The sequence below is a fragment of the Nicotiana sylvestris genome, chromosome 2 (assembly GCF_000393655.2).
Source record: "Nicotiana sylvestris chromosome 2, ASM39365v2, whole genome shotgun sequence".
Lineage (NCBI taxonomy): Eukaryota > Viridiplantae > Streptophyta > Magnoliopsida > Solanales > Solanaceae > Nicotiana > Nicotiana sylvestris.
The window spans coordinates 116,562,314-116,580,454 of record NC_091058.1 but is presented as its reverse complement, the minus strand read 5'-3'; the positions used below and the strand labels follow the sequence as shown (position 1 = coordinate 116,580,454).

The 18,141-nt window shown below is 34.1% G+C and overlaps 1 protein-coding gene across 1 annotated transcript; it reads left to right on the top strand.

Moving 5' to 3' along the window:
* The first annotated feature begins 15,665 nt into the window (after positions 1–15,665).
* LOC104240254 (GDSL esterase/lipase At2g23540) lies at positions 15,666–17,792 on the top strand. The gene is made up of 5 exons (XM_009795042.2): positions 15,666–16,018; positions 16,176–16,306; positions 16,723–16,971; positions 17,062–17,317; positions 17,405–17,792. The coding sequence occupies exons 1-5, from the start codon at positions 15,751–15,753 to the stop codon at positions 17,626–17,628; spliced, it is 1,128 nt and encodes a 375-aa protein (XP_009793344.1). The 5' UTR covers positions 15,666–15,750; the 3' UTR covers positions 17,629–17,792.
* Positions 17,793–18,141: the final 349 nt, after the last annotated feature.

The window sequence follows — 18,141 nt, the reverse complement described above, 5'->3', positions numbered from 1 at the left end:
ACCGATGCCGAAACATATCAAATCATGTCCGAATGACCTGAAATTTTGCACACATGTCCCAAAGGACACAACGGACCTACTTCAATTTCCAGAATTCCATTCAAACCTCAATATCAAGATTTCCACTACGGACCGGAAAACGCTGAATTTCCAATTTCGTCAATTCAAGCTTAAATCTACCACGGACCTCTAAAATACATTCCGGACGCGCTCCCAAGTCCAAAATCACCTAACGGGGCTAACCAAATTATAAAAATCCAAATCTGAGATCGAATATTAAGAAGTCAAAACTTGGTCAAACCTTTCAAATTTAAAGCTTTAAACAGAGAATTGTTCTTCCAAATTTATTCCGATTATCCTGAAAACCAAAACTGATGATTTACATAAGTCATAATATATCACACGGGGATAGTCATGCCCGAGAACTGGCGAGCAAAGTGCAAAAGCTCAAAACAATCGATCGGGTCGTTACATCCTCCCCCACTTAAACATACGTCTGTCCTCGAATATGCCTAAAGTTGTTCTGAAAGCCATCAAATCGTTGTGTAACCTTACTATGCGCATACCCGAGGGTGATCCCATGTTACCCTATCCCATATAGGTCTGATAATATAAAATAACTGAAATTTCACAATCCAACCAAGCCCATGAACCTTAGAACCAAATTTTCATATCTGAACTTATCTATAATATCAGAATCTCTCATCTATACGCTGGATAAGTCTGAACAAGCTGTAACAAACCATATTTGTGACCCTATATGCAATTACATGATATACCACATAACTCAATCATTTGTAGCGATAACTTCAACTCACATCATCTGCACACAACAACCGAATACCGATAATAAACCTCTTTATCAAATAAAGTTTTATTCTGACCCTTTCGTATACTGCCAATGATGAAAGAAACACGCAAAAGTCATAACCATTCCTCAGATCAACCATTCATGAAGCTCCCGCTCCTTTGGCAAGGACCATATTAAATTTCTAAGCCGAATCCCGATATTATCCTTCCAACATGCTAAAACTGAATCCAATAGTATTCATTCGAGATCCTAATGACCTCATCTCATCCCATACGGCTACTCTAGTGACATGGCACATCGATACAATCTCAACCCACAACCCATGCAACCCGTGAACCAACAAGCAACAGTCCAAATATACTCAAATCATGGAAAGTGAATCAAATAAGAGAGCTGTACCGCAAGCTCACCAGTACCATCACAACACGATGCTAAGAACCCATCACACATTGTAGAACCAGAACATATGAATCTAATCCAAAGGATCATACCTCCACATAACTTCGATGCAATACGCGATCCTATTCAAACACTGGTCCATATGAAACACCTCAAGTCGCTATGCTCAAAATCATCAACCACGCGCAATTTGATGTCTAGTACCAAAAGTAAATCACCACAACCACGGAGAAGTAAATGACGCAATGCATGCCAACCTAAAAGAACATATCCAATGTGCAATCAATCATGCATCACCCAAATACCCTCTTACTCAGATTCTGCTATAAAGCCCAAATGGAACCGCACCATATGTGCATATAACCAAAAAATCACAACTCCTCGTAACATGGAAGAGTAACTCATAGATCACTCCATAACACGAATAAGCTCAATAATAATCGAATGGAACATCTCTCAACAATAGCAGTTCGGAGTCAACAAATCTGACCCGGTGCAGAATATACATCCATGTTGGGCTATGCACCCCAAATCAACTCTGGTCACCCATAACAGATAAATAACCCTCCAAAAGTCCACAGTGACTGAATCACAACACTTACTACCCTTTGACTAATCTTAGCTACATTTTCACAGTCCACAACCACAAAACCATCTACTCACAAAACTTTCAGCCTCCAAATCCATTAGAACATACGAATCACTATTTCTGGTCTCAACTCCACCACCTGAATATCCATACTTCTCTGATTACAAGGTCATCCTACGAGGAATACTCTTGAAATTTTTCTGTGCCACAAGGCAAAAATCTGAACTCCAGCAATCGATCAAACAAGAGAGTGCCGCAATACCAATGAAGTATCCTTAACTCAATCGCATTTCTTTTTCTGAAATGTATACCCTCATCAAGCCACACCAATTTGCAATATCATTTGCCTAATCATCTGAAACTGCCCATGCAGCATAAGAATTTATGGCCTTCCTTGAACTAAACTGTGACCTTACACATGCAATCTCAACCCTACACAACATACCGTATATACCATGCCATCCTATGTCAAATATGAGGACTTCATAATCTATTTCGAGCCACAAGCAACTACATACTCAACTAGCCAAAAACTTTTCATTTGATCCCATCTAGAAGAAAATCAGTATACATAACATGCTCCTCACGCCAATAGAAAATGTACTTCTATGACTGTGGTGGAAACCATCAAGAACTCTTCGAATCTCATTTGCACAAAACCAAACCGTCAGGACTGAATCCTTTTAACTCAACCAAGTTGTGTAGGTTACCAAAACTGAAGAGCATTGCCATGAAACACCTGTAGAAACTCGATACCTCATAAGCACTCAAAGAACTAATCATATCCCTTACCATACCGATCCGACCTACTGCGAAGTATTCCTATTTATCCAAGTTCCTTCTAGATTACCTTCAAATTGATACTTCACCTCGCTATAATACCGCAATCCTCAACTCAGACTCACCACACGAGACCCAAGCATAAAACTACACCATCTAAAGATTCATAAGTCGCTGAATACTCTTTTATATATCCCCCAAAAGTACCATAACCGAGATACCCGCTTTGAAGAGATCTTCTACGAATCTAAAGCCATTACCTTCGCCTTTCTGATACTGATATATAGAATCTATAATGATATAATCCTGACATCCTCCAATATAAATCTCAGTTTCTAGCCAAATACACATCTTGAAAATCTCCAATTATTACATGTAAATCTTGAATCCATTAGAACCATTCTCGAGAGTCATCCACTCTGCTCAAACCTCAATTAAACTGATCAAATGAACCAGACGACCTGTGCTCCATTAACACTCCAACACCCCAAAAAGCAACCCCACCTTAATGCAACCAAATAAATTCTAGCTCCATGTACATTACATCCTTCACCAATAACAACTCAAGTCATTCCATAATTATTATACACCCATAAAGTATAACACATCTCCTATCCAAAATTTTCTTTATTTGGGTCATCCTCGATCTCAACCTCTGTAAGCCATAACTGATTCACCAGTATGCCCCAGACTGGAACCAACATAGCACATAACCGTGTAATCAAATGATTAATAGCAGACTCCCTCACTTGGCTCAAAGCCATATATCAAAACACACAATAACTTATAATGCCTATACTCTATTACTGCCATAATACCATGGTGAGATTAAACTCAATCCTTCATAAGCTCGTGCAACACAGACCATCCAGTGTCACACCCTTTTTTTACAAACTACTTCACTAATCCTCTTAAATAAATAAAAAGATTTGTAAAGCTCGAAAAGGGTTTTCAGTTGTAAAAATGACAAAAAAGATGTGTTCAAAAGGAAATAACTCAGAGTCGCCACCTGACATTTGATTTCGGTGTGTCATGTCACCGTTTTTAAAAAAAAAATCCTTTTAAACACTGGGACTTTAAAACTAAGTTTGCACTAGAGATTCGGGTAAGTGGATTCATTTGACTTGGGGAGAAGGTGTTAGGTACTTCCCAAGTCCCGTAACTAGTACGGTTGCGTACTTGATCTAGTCGGATTTTAAGATATTCGAATTGAGGTAATAACACACAAAAAGAAAATAAACAATCAACAGAGGCTCGAGGTCGTCCCCACCTAAATGAAAGAAAATTAAAAGAAGAAAAATTAAAGTTCGAGATTATCCTACACTACTTCTTCTACGATGTTCGCCATGGCCTCCAATTACATTCACTTCGGGGCATACCACTGAAATAAAATATATACAAGTCCCTCGGGGCATTCCCCGAATAAATTTAACTAAGGGAACGACCTCCCACCTCAAAACTAACGAAAATCCTAAGGCTTGCCTACCCAAGTGTTAAAGGACCTAAGCATACTACTGCCGGCTCAATAGAGTAAAATAATAACAATTGGAATCATCTTAAGCTCTATTAATTGATGTTGTTAATTTTAATCCCCAAAAAATACATGCTCCAATCCTTCTTTTCAATTTTCAGTATCCTAAACCGCGTGACCACTTAACTCATTAACTGCTCATCCATTTTTATTGCTTAATGAGAAGATCAATTTGCCATCAAATAGATTAAGCAAAGAAGCCAAAACATCAATTAATATCCAAGTCAAGACAAGTAACAAAAGTTTCGTGAATCAATTTTAATACCAAATAAAGCAAATAAGAGACTTCAAGTTAAGGAGATATGAGCAGACCTTAAATAGAGTTTGGAATTCAAAAGCTCAGGCTGTTTTGAAACTCACAAGCAATAAGATCATGAACGGAAACTCGACAGGCAACAGACTGATCGAACTTTGCCGAAGGGACACGAATCTTGCCGACGAACTCGAACTCAGCTCAACCTCAATCGAACTCCATCTCTGAAACCAAGTGAAATTGAAAAATAGAGACAGAAAAAGAAAAATATTTTTTGTAGTATTTTCTGAAATTCTAATGCTGACTCAAAACAAAAACATTTTTCTTTCTTTTGTATATTGTTTTCAACATCAACTCAAAATAGAAACATTCTAATGCTGACTCCAAAGAAACAGAAAAATCCCATGAAAATTGAAGAACTCCAGACTTTCAACTTGAGTAAGAGGAGAGAAAATGAACTCTTTTTCCGGCGAGTTTGGGTGACGGGCAGCGGCTGTTGGACGAAGTTTTTGCCGGATTTCCGGCGTGTGTGACGGGGTGGAGTTGTTGTGTTCTTGGAGAGCTAGGGTGGGCATCTGGTCTTCTTTTAGGGGTGTGGGCGACAAGTTTTAGTAGTTGGTTGTTTGTAAGGGGTTTCTTGATTGTTCAGAGCAGGGGACGTTGGTCGTCGGTGGGTTGGTTGCTGTTGAAGGGGTCGCCGACGAGTGAAGAGGAAGGCTGGCGGCGATGCTTTCTCTAGGGTTTATATTAGGGGCTCTTCAATGTTTTCTCCCCATGAAGAAGAATATCGGCCACCACTGGTCCTCCCCAGATTTAAGTATTTCTAGGTTTTTTTTATCTCATTAAGGGCAATGGGGTATGGGCTAACAAGATTTGGGCTTCAAAATTGGGCTTTATTTTCCTACAAAATTGGGCTAAGAAAGCTGAAAATTCAATTTGTTTTTAAGAATAATATGAATACTTATAAAAGATATAAAATTACTCTTACTAATTGATTTTAATAAACTATTAACATTCGAATAAAATTAAAATTAAAGTTAAAACTATTTTTGGTATTTTCAAGGATTATATTAGAATAAAATAGGTTCAAAGTAACATATCCTTTTAAAAATATCTAACACGTGAATTAAGTAGGAAATATGGAACTATTTTTGTAATTTTCAATTTTTGTTCTTAAAATAAAGTAAAATAGTTAAAACTAGGTAAAATAGCAATATTAGGCCTAAACTAAATATCTAAAAGTTAAAAAGAGTAAAATCTCGGGGAGGGTCAAAAATTACATGTCTACAGCTGCCCCTCTTTGATTGGAAATACGAATTATTTTCAGACAAAGAACGACTAGACAGGTTTTTTGACTCGACCCTTATTTAGAGAGACCAAAAATTTAAAAGAAAGGAGAATGTGATCGAGCCCTGGTATTTAAGCTGCCTACATATCCTTGGCTATAAAAGAATCAGGCCACGTGTAGTTCAGAAGTGAATGAGGTGATGAAGTATACTGAGATGGAGAGCCGATTGAGGTGCCGTTCCGTCGAGGTTCCGGTTCGCAGTTCTGTTATTACATCAAAATCAAAAAAATGAAAAAGACTAACTAAGCCTCTCAACTACGAGTTACAAGATTCTTATCTATAAGTCTTCTGAAGCTTGATCTTGAGTCTTGAATAGTTCTTCATGCAGACTTTAGATTTGAACCTTGACGCTTGTTAGCTGTAGGTTCTAGCTCGTTCTTCTTCAGCTTTTCAGATCAAGACCGGACATGTAGTGCTTGTAACCTCAGCCATGTCTTGAGCAACTCACATCTTTCATCTACTTCTGCATTTGGATTCACTTTCTTTCTTTTCTTTCTTTTCTTTTTCTTTTTTTTTTGGATTGAGACTACTTCTGTTGATTATCTCGGATTGTTGACTCGCATTCTTGCCGCGAGCTTCTGCTACTTCTAAGTTGAATTGGATTCTGAAATGACTTCCCTTGTTCTCCAGGTGGGTGCATGCTACTGACTTGAAACTTGAAATGACTCTAAAATAAACTCTGAAATGTCTTCCCTCGTTCTCTAGGTGGGTGCCTACAATCAAAACAACAAATAAAATTTTTTGCCCCAGTTTGCACTAGGAAGATTTGTGAGTTATTAGCAAAACTGAAAATCACCTATGCTATTGATGCAATAATGAGAGTAAAACTAAAGACTTGACAGGAATGTGCGTCTCCCGTGAATCAAACTAAGAATATTTGACCAACAAATTCATCAGACTAGGTCTTCTATCTTAGGAGAAAGATTCATCAGACTAAGATTTTAATCCTAGGAGAAAATTTATCACACTAAGTCCCTTTTTCTCTTTTTTTTATTGTTATTATCTTAGGAGAAAGATTCATCAGACTAAGATTTTCTATCCTAGGAGAAAATTCATCAGACTAGGTCTTTTTGTTATCTTAGGAGAAAGATTCATTAGATTAAGATTTTGACCCAAGGAGAAAGTTCATCAAACTAGGTCTTCTATCTTAAGAGAAAAATTCACCAAACTAAGATTTTGATCCTAGGAGAAAATTAATCAGACTAGGTCCCCTTTTTTATTATCTTAGGAGAAAGATTCATCATACTAAGATTTCTATCCTAGGAGAAAATTCACCCCTCCTAAGATGTTCGCCATGGCCTACAAGTCAACTGAGGATTGTAGATCAGATAGGACAATTGAAGTGCTGAAACCCAGTTTCACAACGAAGAGGTACAATAAGAGTTGAATATTAGACTTGCTTGAGAGATTAGGCCACTTAATCCAAAGGTGCATGTCATGGTCATTAGAGTTGGTATTCACATCTGATAAGTTTCTACTTTGTAATTTTCTTGTTAGGTATCATCTCTTTACCTTGTCCCTTATTTTATTCCTCTTGTTTTGTTTGAGTCCCTTCTTGAGTCTGTTTGGTCAGAACAAGTGAGAAATGACTTCAAAATTTGCTACCAGCTTTCCAATTGCACAAAACGAATTTGGCTAACACATCAAAATGGCATAAGTCAGGAAAAATGGTATGCGTATTGAGTTGGTAACAATCAACATGCTTTGGGATTCATGTGAAATGCAAGAGTTCGGTAAATGTCAATTCATAAGCAAAATGCAACAGATAGAGGATATTGGGATCGAATGGAACAGAGGTATTTTTTGTGATAAGGGTTGAAAGAAAATGGGTAGTCGATAACAGGCAGGGTCTTCCAAGTTAATCAAAGTTATCTTGGCAAGTGCAGAAGCAGCCGCCTTCAAGGTCTAGGCCACAAGCTAACCACCACATTTAAACTCACGAGTTTTCTTTGTTTGAATCAGGAAAAAAACAGGGCAAGCAAGTTGGTTCAAAAACAAGAAAAGAAAAAGAAAAAAAAAGAAAAAAAAAGAAAAGAAGAAAAGGAGAAGAGCCGACAAAGGGAAGTTTCTCAAATCTTTGCTCTTACCTGTCTAGCTAGTGTGCATAAAATGTTGCCATTGCTCTTCACATTTTTCCTCCTAGGATAAAAAGTCCTAGTCCGATGGATCTCCCCCCCAATCAAAAATCTTAGTCTGATAAATCGTTCTCATAAGATAGAAGACCTAGTCTGACGAATTTTCTCCTAGGATCAAAATCTTAGTCTAATGAACCTTTCTCCTAAGATAAGAAGACCTAGTCTGATGAACTTTCTCCTAGGATCAAAATCTTAGTTTGACGAATCTTTCTCCTAAGATCAAAATCTTAGTTTGACGAATCTTTCTCCTAAAATAACAAAAAAGGGACCTAGTCTGATGAATTTTCTCCTAGGATCAACGTCTTAGTCTAATAAATTTTCCTCCTAAGATAGAAGACCTAGTCTGACGAATTTTCTCCTAGGATCAAAATCTTAGTCTGATGAATCTTTCTCCTAAGATAACAAAAAAGGGACCTAGTCTGATGAATTTTCTCCTAGGATCAACGTCTTATTCTGATGAATCTTGTTGTACCTCTGAGTCGTGAAACTGGGCTTCAATGCTCCGATTATCCTATCTGACTCTCTATCCTTATTATCAAGCCTTTCTCATTTTGCTCTTTTCTCAACTCACTGTCACCTTACGGTGCTCATGAAGGTTTTCACTAATAAGACTCTCTCATTTTATCATTTTCTCTCTTTGTGCTGAGAACAAGGTATTACCCATGATATAGGAAGATCATACTTTCACCACACATTTGATTTGACATCCTCAAAGATTGGTCGGAAGGTCTTTCTTTGGACCGTAATGTAGGCTTTTGGATAGGGTTGGAAAGAAAGGGTGGTATGAAGGCCCAAAATAATTTAAGATGAAAGGGTTCAAAATTACAACTTTTGGAATCAGGTCTTTTGGCACAATTAAAACCTCTACCCCAGTTTCTTGGAGTTTGTGGAATTTTTTGGATTTTTGCTTTGATGGGATTTCTAAGAAAAATTGCCCCACTCTTGACTTCGAGGATTATGAAATATTTTATTTGGTGTGACCGAACCGTAAGGCTGCCTACGTATCTAGTGGTGACAAGAATCAGGTCGAACGTAGTTCAAAAGACAAAGTTGTTTTTTTTTCTTCTTTTCCTCTTTTCTTTTTCCTTTTCTTATTCTTTTTTTTTCTTTTCTCCTTTTTCTTTTTTTTTTCTCTTTCCTTTTTTTTATAGTCTCTTTTTCTTTTCCTTTTCTAGTTCCTAACTTTATTTCTGATTCCAAAAAAAGGGCTTGAAACAAAAAATTAGGGCTCAAAATAGGTAGCAAAGGATAAAAGTGTTTGGGTAGCAGAATAAAATGCCTTCGTCATACCAAACTTAAAAATGCCAAGTACAAACATGTAATTGAAGATAATCAAACAAATCACACACAGAATCTATTGATGACATCAACACAAACAAAAAGTGCTAATGGGCAATACCTTTGTCCCAATGAATGACCCTTGCCAGTTCGAAGCAGACTTGACACAGAATTGGTAATTTGGTATACTAAGTGTAATTAAGTCAAACTTTAAACATTGAGGGTAATAAGGTTTCCTACGTGGCATAAGAATGTAAAAATTCCTTTTTTTTTAACAAAAGAAGTCTGGTTGCATCGGGCCAAGTAGGTTCTTTTCTTGTCAATATACGGGCCTAATCTTCTAAATTTGAGTCTAAAGGAAGACATTTCACGTATGACCGGTTTTTAAGCCTTTCTTTATAGTTTGTCCCTTTTTTGAAATCTTTATAGGTGTAGACTCCCGCTTCAAAGGCAGAAGAATGCTACCCATGAAACTATACTTCGAAAGAAGCACAGGAAGAGATCCAGTATGTATTATTAATATCTGATTTTGCTAAGAATAACGAGCAGCAACGCAGGCCTGAAGTTTGTCAATATTGGCTAAAATATAAATAGTTGTAAAAACTGAGTATAACTTAAATAGAGGTAAAATTCAATATTTACTTTTCTTAACCAGTATACATAAATTATATACTGATTATTCATAATTATCTACATTATATTAAAAGTAGGAAGCCCTTAACTAATAAATTGAATTACTAAAATATCCTTCTTAAAATCTTAATTACCCTATTTATAGAAAATAAAAATATAACAGTAATATTGTTAAAACAAAAAAAACATACTTATTTGAAGTGTCCTTTCTAAAAAGTTGTGACTTTTTAATAAGTAACTAAATATCTTTTGTAAGCCTATTCACGTTGCTTACTTGCTAAAATCTTAAGAGGAAAGTCGTGGTGATTTCGGACAAAATATGTATGAAAATGAGAGCACAAGTAGAGAAAATAAAAAAAGATATTATCTTTGGTTTGATCCTTACGAAGAGTTTCGTCGTTTAAATATACCATGGACCAACAAAAATATCATGTGAATTATGTTTTTAGTTTCTTTTGTCAATTTTAAGAAAAGAATAAGCATCATATCTTTTACCACCGTTTGTTGAATTTTACAAGTTTGTGGTTGCTTTTGATTATTTGATTTTTTTACTATTTCAACATAAAAATCTGCTTCTCAAAGAAATGTGGTATATAGAACTTCCAAGAATCACATGTAGATAGAATTTTACTTTTATTCACGAGTACTATATAATACACAATTTTCCAGATGGAATACTAGGATAGATCATTTGAAAGCTAGGTAACTAATATAAAAAATAAAAATAATAATAGAATTAACAAGTTAAATTGCATTGACAATATAATTTTTTTTCCAGATAGTAAGTTAAATTCCTATAAGTATTGGGGATTCATCATTGAAAATTAGAAACCAGAACTATAATCTGAAAAATAAATAAAAGAACATAAAAAGATTTTTGGTGACTATATTTTCGAAAAGTAGAAAGAGAAATATAAAAATGAAAACTAATTGATTTAAGTGTCATTTATGAAAGAAAAAAAATCGTTATATTTAAATAATTTTCTTACCACCAATTAGTGACATAAAAGAATAGTTATTCCCTTAACTTTTTCATAGTTCTTTTTCGTCAACTATACAAAATAATATGTCATTCTCCTTAAATAACCAATTCTCTTAGAATTGAAGAGTATATGGTTATTATTTTTTATTCAATATACAATTTCAATTTTAGAACTCATTCTTTTTATCGGGTCGAATAAAATAACATACACGGCTACGCAGGGGCGGAACCACATATAGCTAAGGGGGTTCAACTGAACCCGCTTCATCGAAAAATACTATTGTGTATCTATGTAAATTACAACCAAAGCAGGGTAACTTTATATAAATATTATATTTGAACCCACATGACAAATGATTTGCTTCCAAAAGTGGTCAAGCGGGTTCATAATTTGGGCGAGGTCCTGTGTTCGATTCTTGGCTAGTGCTTTTATACATACTGTACTTCTTTTTTGTACAGATAGCAACAAGAATGTGCAAATGGTAGACTTAGTAAAACTGTTTTGCATCAAATTAAATTAACCATACCTTGGCTTGTTCACTAATTACTCCAATGTCTTATATTTTTTCGTTCTCTCTATTTCACTTTAAAATTTGTTGTCTTTAGTTAAACTCAATACAACTTATACTGAAGTTTATTTTACTTCAAAAGGTAATTTTAGCTTTCTCCTTCATAAAATTTTCTAAGCCCTTCAAGTATATATGTTGAAATTATTTATTATTTTTTAATTTAATTTAATTTATGTTGAAATTTTCTTAGTTGTTTTATAATTAAATTTTATTATTTAGTGTATAAACTCTCTTTCTTTAATTATGGTATTAATTTAGTTTAGTTTGTAATTCTTTTCTTATTGCCTTCTTTTATAAATAAAAATTTGTTACTTATAAAACTAAAAAATAATTTATAATCTCAAATCTCTTGGAGTTAATAATTTTATAGATTGGTCAATATTATTTTGTTGTTATATAGCAAAATTTTAAATTAGCTAAATTTAAATTTGTTAAATTAAAATAAGCAAAAATTTGTTACAACTTAAGATGATTTCATTTTAAGATTACTCCATGAACAAAAAGGATAAAAAATGGCTTCCTGTTACCGCTTATATTAGGAGGGTGTTTGGATTGGCTTTTAAGCTGGTCAAATCAACTTTCAAGCTCTTTTAGCTTTTTTTTTTCCAGTGTTTGGCAAAATCAAAAAGTGCTTAAAATAAATTAAAAACTGCTTAAAACAAGGCAAAAGTTAGACAACCCCAACTTATTGCTTTTTGACTTAAAAGTTATTTCTGCTGAAAAGCCATTTTTTAAGCCAATTTAAACGGGCTCTAGCTATGGTTGTTTCCAACTGAACCCGCTTGCATAAAATCCTAGGTCCGCCACTGCGGCTACGTATAAGTATGTGTGTATGTGTGTATGTGTGTAAATGCACATGCATGTATATGTACTTATATTCATATATCTTCCGTTATTCGTAACAAAAATAGTTATATTTACTTTTATGTCAAAGTAAGATTATCATTGGAATGCTATCGAGAATGGCGAAAAATAAGTTGCATCGACATTGGAGAGTAAATAATTTAACTATTAAGTTTCTCTATGACAAATAATTATTACTTCTTTATATAACTACACACTATGAAATTGACTATACATTTTAATTTACTTTAATGTTAAAGTAAAATTATCGTTGGAACGACATTGAAGAATGGCGAGTGTTGCATCGATATTGAAATGAAAATAATGTGACAGTTAAGTTTCTCTATCACAAATAATTATCATTTTTATTATAAGTATACGTTATAAAATTGGCAATAATATACTAGATATCCTAATTAGGAAGACGAATATTGATGCAATTTCTGTACAACTTCCACAAAATATTACTTTCATTGGACTATAATTTTGTGATATGTATGCGGCGGTAAAAAGAAGGGGGCTACAGAGGCAGAAACTTTAAGACGTGAAACATTTGCAACCATATTTGATGTTGCATATATTCATATTTAAATTATATTGCTGAAATATCTAAAATTAATCAAGAAAATAGTCAAGAAAAGAGGATGAGCCAGAATTTAAAGCTTATGGGTTCGGGATCCTAATCTTTTAAGCTATTGGGTTCTACATTAATAATTTGTACGTATTTAATGATAATTCTAAGACAAATACATGGTTTGAACCAAAGCTACTGAGTTTGGTCCAACCCGTAACAAACATTGTAGATCCACCTTACCTTAACAAACAAGTCACGTGCAACACATGTGTAGAAAAACTAGTATACAACTATACATAATTATATTATATATTCTTGTGCTATTTTTAGTTTAAGTGGTTGGATGAACGACTATTTAGGTTATTTCGTCTATCTGGTGCTATTCCTACTTAATCCGCACAAGAAACGATCGGGAGAAATTCAAAAATAGCCAGATTTATAAGTGGTCATTCAAAAATAGCCACAGTTTCAAAAGTAATGAAATTTAGCCACTTTTCATGTAAAGATAAATCTGAACGAAATCATTGTTCAAAATCCGGAAAAATACTCCAACATAATATACTAGAGTTCCAGCATAATATACCGGTCCATCATAATATACTGGAGTTTGGAGCACCGGTGCTCCACTCTCCAGTATATTGTAGGAATATTTACCTCATATAGCAAATGTTGATACCTTATTTATTTTAAATAAATATCCTTTTAAAAAATTATACTATATAGATACCTTTTGATTTTTATAGCAAATATCTATTTATGGTTACCTCCTACTCTTAAGCCATAAAATACTCTTTGTATTATTTTTCTCTCTCATTCTCTCAGATTTTTCTCCACCCTCTCTCTCTCAACGTCAGTATCTCTCCCTCAACGGCCCATGTATTATTGTTGTAATTCTTCTTCTTCGGATTATGATGGTCGAAAAACCGCTTCGCATGTTGTTGTTGCTGCTGCTTTGGCCGTGATGGTGCCACTAATTCTCTACAATGTAGAAATTGACAGGGAGACCTATTACAATTGCCAGCCAACCAATGTTTACAGACTACTGATTTTTTAGTAGTACGTTGTTTGTGATCTAGTGAAGGATGAAGACGATTCATCAACCCCCGTTATAACACATCAGTATCCATTACTGACCTTTACAATACTCTGTTCTATGAACTCTGGAAATGGCGAGGAGACCCGTTTTAGCCGCTTTGTTGCAGGTTGCTTGAATAGATCCATTAGGGTTTAGGAGTTTTCATTGTAATTCAATGTATCTCGTTATATTTCATGTATTTTATTGTATTCACTGTCTTTTTTTCATTGTATTTCAATGTATCCTGCTGTATTATATGTATTTCATTATATTCACTGTCTCGCTATATGTCATGAATGTATTCATATATATTTTTTAATTAATATAATTTATGTATTCAGATGTGTATTATATAATTTTTCTGAAGATTGTTATATTTTTGGGGTATTTTTCTGTTGAGAATCTTTTTATAACTGAAAATACAAAATTTGTGTGTTATAATTGAGTTTGTTGAGTTATATTAGGAATCTATTATGTTAATTGATTCACTTTCCGTTTTAAAAACAGTGTAATCCCCTATTTCACGCCGTGAATACAGTCGAATACAGTTGAATACAATAATCTGTCCAGCTGTAATCCCATGTTTTACTCCATAAATACAGTCGAATACACTCGAATACAACAACTGATTAACTGGACTTCCCTGAGTCACGCCTATTTTTGCTACTGTATTCATGAATACAATAGCTTAAATACATCAAATACATCTTATAACCACATAAAAAGTATCTATAATCCGTAATATAGCAAATGGTATCTATAGATGGCTAATTACTACCAAAAAGATAGTGCTTTATGAAAATTTCTCTATATTGTATTGGAGCCAGCAAAGTATATCGGTCCAGCATAATATGATGGAAGTTTATATACAGGTGCACCGAACTCCAGTATATTATGCTGGATCGGTCTCTGTTGCAGCAAAATAGTGACTATTTTTTATTGACTTGACAAATATTGGTTATTTTTGAATGACCAGTCCGAAAACTGACTAGACTGTGCTATTTTAACGAAACGATCTGATGTTTTGATATAATGGTTGTTTTCCCTTTCATATGCAGGCCCAATGGGCAGCCAGGGGACAATAAGAAAATATATTTTTGTTGGGACGATTTCAGGATAATTGAAGGATCAAAACTTATAAAATTTGATATCACTGAATAGTACACTTTATAAATATTAAATATTAAATTGTAGTATATTTATATTATGAATATTCATCACTATATAATGAATTATCTCTTTTTTGAAATCATGTTTATTTCTACTTCTCTTACATTAAAATTTTGTTAAAGTATTTTCTATTTTTGGACGGTTTCTATTCTTTTCAAAATTAGAACTTATCATTTAAATGGATAAATAAGCTCCAAATAATTTTCATAACGTCATTTTAAAGGATTTAAAATAGATAACAAAGTAAATTTATCTTGAAATATTCCTTATTTAGATGGTGACCAATAATGCCAGACTAGTGACCTAAGTTTTATACATAAACTATTCTGTCTCCTATACCTTAAACCAAATAGCCCTTAAGAATTGAGTGCTGGTGCAAAACTTTAATTCTGGGTGGGTTTCAACCCCTAACCAAACACACACCTAAGTTTATTGCCAGAACATTCTGCTTCCGCCTTAGCTCAATTAAACACACACCTAAGTTTATTTGACTTCACGTGGAGGACTGGCTTACTTGAAATTAAAGTAATTGCCTAAGGTCCATGCACGTTGAGATATTGCACACATATGTAGTCCACCTAATTCTTGAAAATCTATCATCACCATTTCCTCTTTCTTTCTCAAAATCAAGAGTTTCATACCAACCATTCCTTTTACAAGTTTTCTAGCCATTGCTTCTTATAGCCTCCTTGCATTCATTTGCTTTCTCAAGCTATAGCTATCTTTTTCTGTGATATATAGAAATTAAAACATTTTACTATTTCGTAGTAACTCAAAGCCATGGCCATGACAAATTATAACTATGTTCTGGTCGTTCTTCTTTTGGTGATTAATCTTATCGTTTTCGCAAATTGTGCTGATATTGATGATGATTTAGGATTTGGAGCTTCGTATATTTTTGGAGATTCTTTAGTAGATGCAGGGAATAATAACTATTTACAAACCTTATCAAAGGCTAATATTCCACCTAATGGCATTGATTTTAAAGCTTCTGGAGGGAATCCTACTGGTCGTTATACAAATGGAAGAACCATAGGAGACATTGTTGGTAAGACGAATTACAATTTTCTCAATATAGTCATGTTCTCTTTAATTAGTGCAGCGACTTTAAGACATTTACGTTCTTTATTTACTTTTTTCTTTGTTCAAAACAAATCCAAAAATGTTCTTTGTAATGATTATTCAATTCTATTCTTCTTAACTAGGAGAGGGATTGGGCCAACCCCATTATGCCACACCGTATCTTGCTCCAAATTGTACAGGAAGAGCTATATTATACGGAGTTAATTATGCATCGGGAGGTGGTGGAATTATGAATGGCACGGGAAGAATATTTGTAAGTGATCAAAACATTTTATGGAACCAATTTCGTGCCATGTAATAATTAATTAATATATGTTCTCTATAATAACATTTTGTTATAACAATAAAAAAAATTCAAAATTAATAAAGTTGTTATAGAGAGGTTTGACTGTATTAAAAAAAGATGAAGAATGACGTTGATCGTGAGCAAGATTTTAAGAAAACAGTTTCTCCCTTTCATTCACTCTTTATGGAGTACGTGAATTGGCACTTAGAGTAGGACAAGTTTATAAAATTCATTTTATTTTTCACTCTCCATCAAAGTGTGGGAATTTAATTGACCGTTATATCATAAACTGAAAATAGGATCGGAAAAACATAAAATAAAGTCCCACAATAACAATATCACGTGGACGTGGGTCACATCTTCTACTTGGTACTACCCTGCAGGTAAACAGGCTATCAATGGACATCCAAGTTGATTATTTCAACATTACTAGAAAAGAAATCAGTAAGCTATTGGGTGAATCAAAGGCAAGGGATTATATCATGAAAAAATCCATTTTCTCAATCACAATTGGGTCCAACGATTTCCTTAACAATTACCTTCTTCCTGTACTTTCTATTGGTACAAGAATAACGGAATCCCCAGATGCCTTCATTGATGATCTTCTCAGTCACTTGAAGGCACAACTTACGGTAATAACACTTTCTTATATTACGTATTTAACTTATATATATTGACAGTGTAAATAATTTTTAACTATCGACTTAATTTGGGTATGGCAGAGATTGTACAAACTGGACGCAAGAAAATTTATAATTGGAAACGTTGGACCAATTGGTTGTATCCCTTACCAAAAGACAATTAATCAGTTGAAGGAAAACGAATGCGTGGAATTAGCAAACAAGCTAGCACTTCAATACAATGCTAGATTGAAAGATATGCTCTCTGAAATGAACAAAAATCTCGACGGAGCAACTTTTGTACATGCAAATGTTTACGATCTTGTTATGGAACTCATCACCAATTATGACAAATATGGTGAGAATTTATAATTCGTAATTATTGTTTAGATTCTTTATCTATTTTTAGAATCAAATTACTAATTATATATAATAATTGTTTTAGGATTTGCAACTGCGACAAAAGCTTGCTGTGGAAATGGAGGGCAATTTGCTGGTATAGTTCCATGTGGACCAACCTCTAGTATGTGTTCAGATCGTGACAAACATGTATTTTGGGATCCTTATCATCCGAGTGAAGCTGCTAACCTTATAATTGCCAAACAATTGCTGGAGGGTGACCCCAAATATATATTTCCCATGAATCTTAAACAGCTTCGAGATCTCTAATTTTCTTAATTTTTCACAAATTGTCTTGTATTATGTCAATTATCCATGCCTCTGTCGAAGGACTAGTCTTCCTTTTTTCTTTTGATTGTTTTACTGTAAGAGATTTCTTTGATTAATTAAATATATATTGTGGAAGAGAAGTGACGGCAAGTTCTAGATCTCTATTTTTCAATTGTCCGTCCTCGTTTAATTTTCATTCTCTATTTGCAGCATTTGGACATTCCTGAATGTGGCAAAGATGGAATTTTATTATTTAGTAGGTTTGACCTCTACCAATTAGTAGTTTTTAGGTTAACAACTTAGGATTTGAATTGGCGTAAGCTCTCAGCAACGAAATACACCACTAAAATTCTGAAAATGAGGCCGAGGAAGATCGATGTGTATTTTACACGTTACTTATACTTAAAAGGAACTCGTACACAAATTCTGAAAATGAGGCTCCCAGGGTCATGGATTATTCGTTGCATCACAATTCAAAGATGGAATAAGGGATATGGGTTGAATGAGTTCTAT

What these genes read in the sequence shown, in the direction of transcription:
- LOC104240254 (XM_009795042.2), top strand. Translation starts at nt 15,751, where the DNA reads ATGGCCATGACAAATTATAACTATGTTCTGGTCGTTCTTCTTTTGGTG. An exon ending in ATGGCACGGGAAGAATATTT is followed by an intron (nt 16,307 to 16,722) that starts GTAAGTGATCAA and finishes ACTACCCTGCAG; the next exon opens with GTAAACAGGCTATCAATGGA. An exon ending in ACTTGAAGGCACAACTTACG is followed by an intron (nt 16,972 to 17,061) that starts GTAATAACACTT and finishes TGGGTATGGCAG; the next exon opens with AGATTGTACAAACTGGACGC.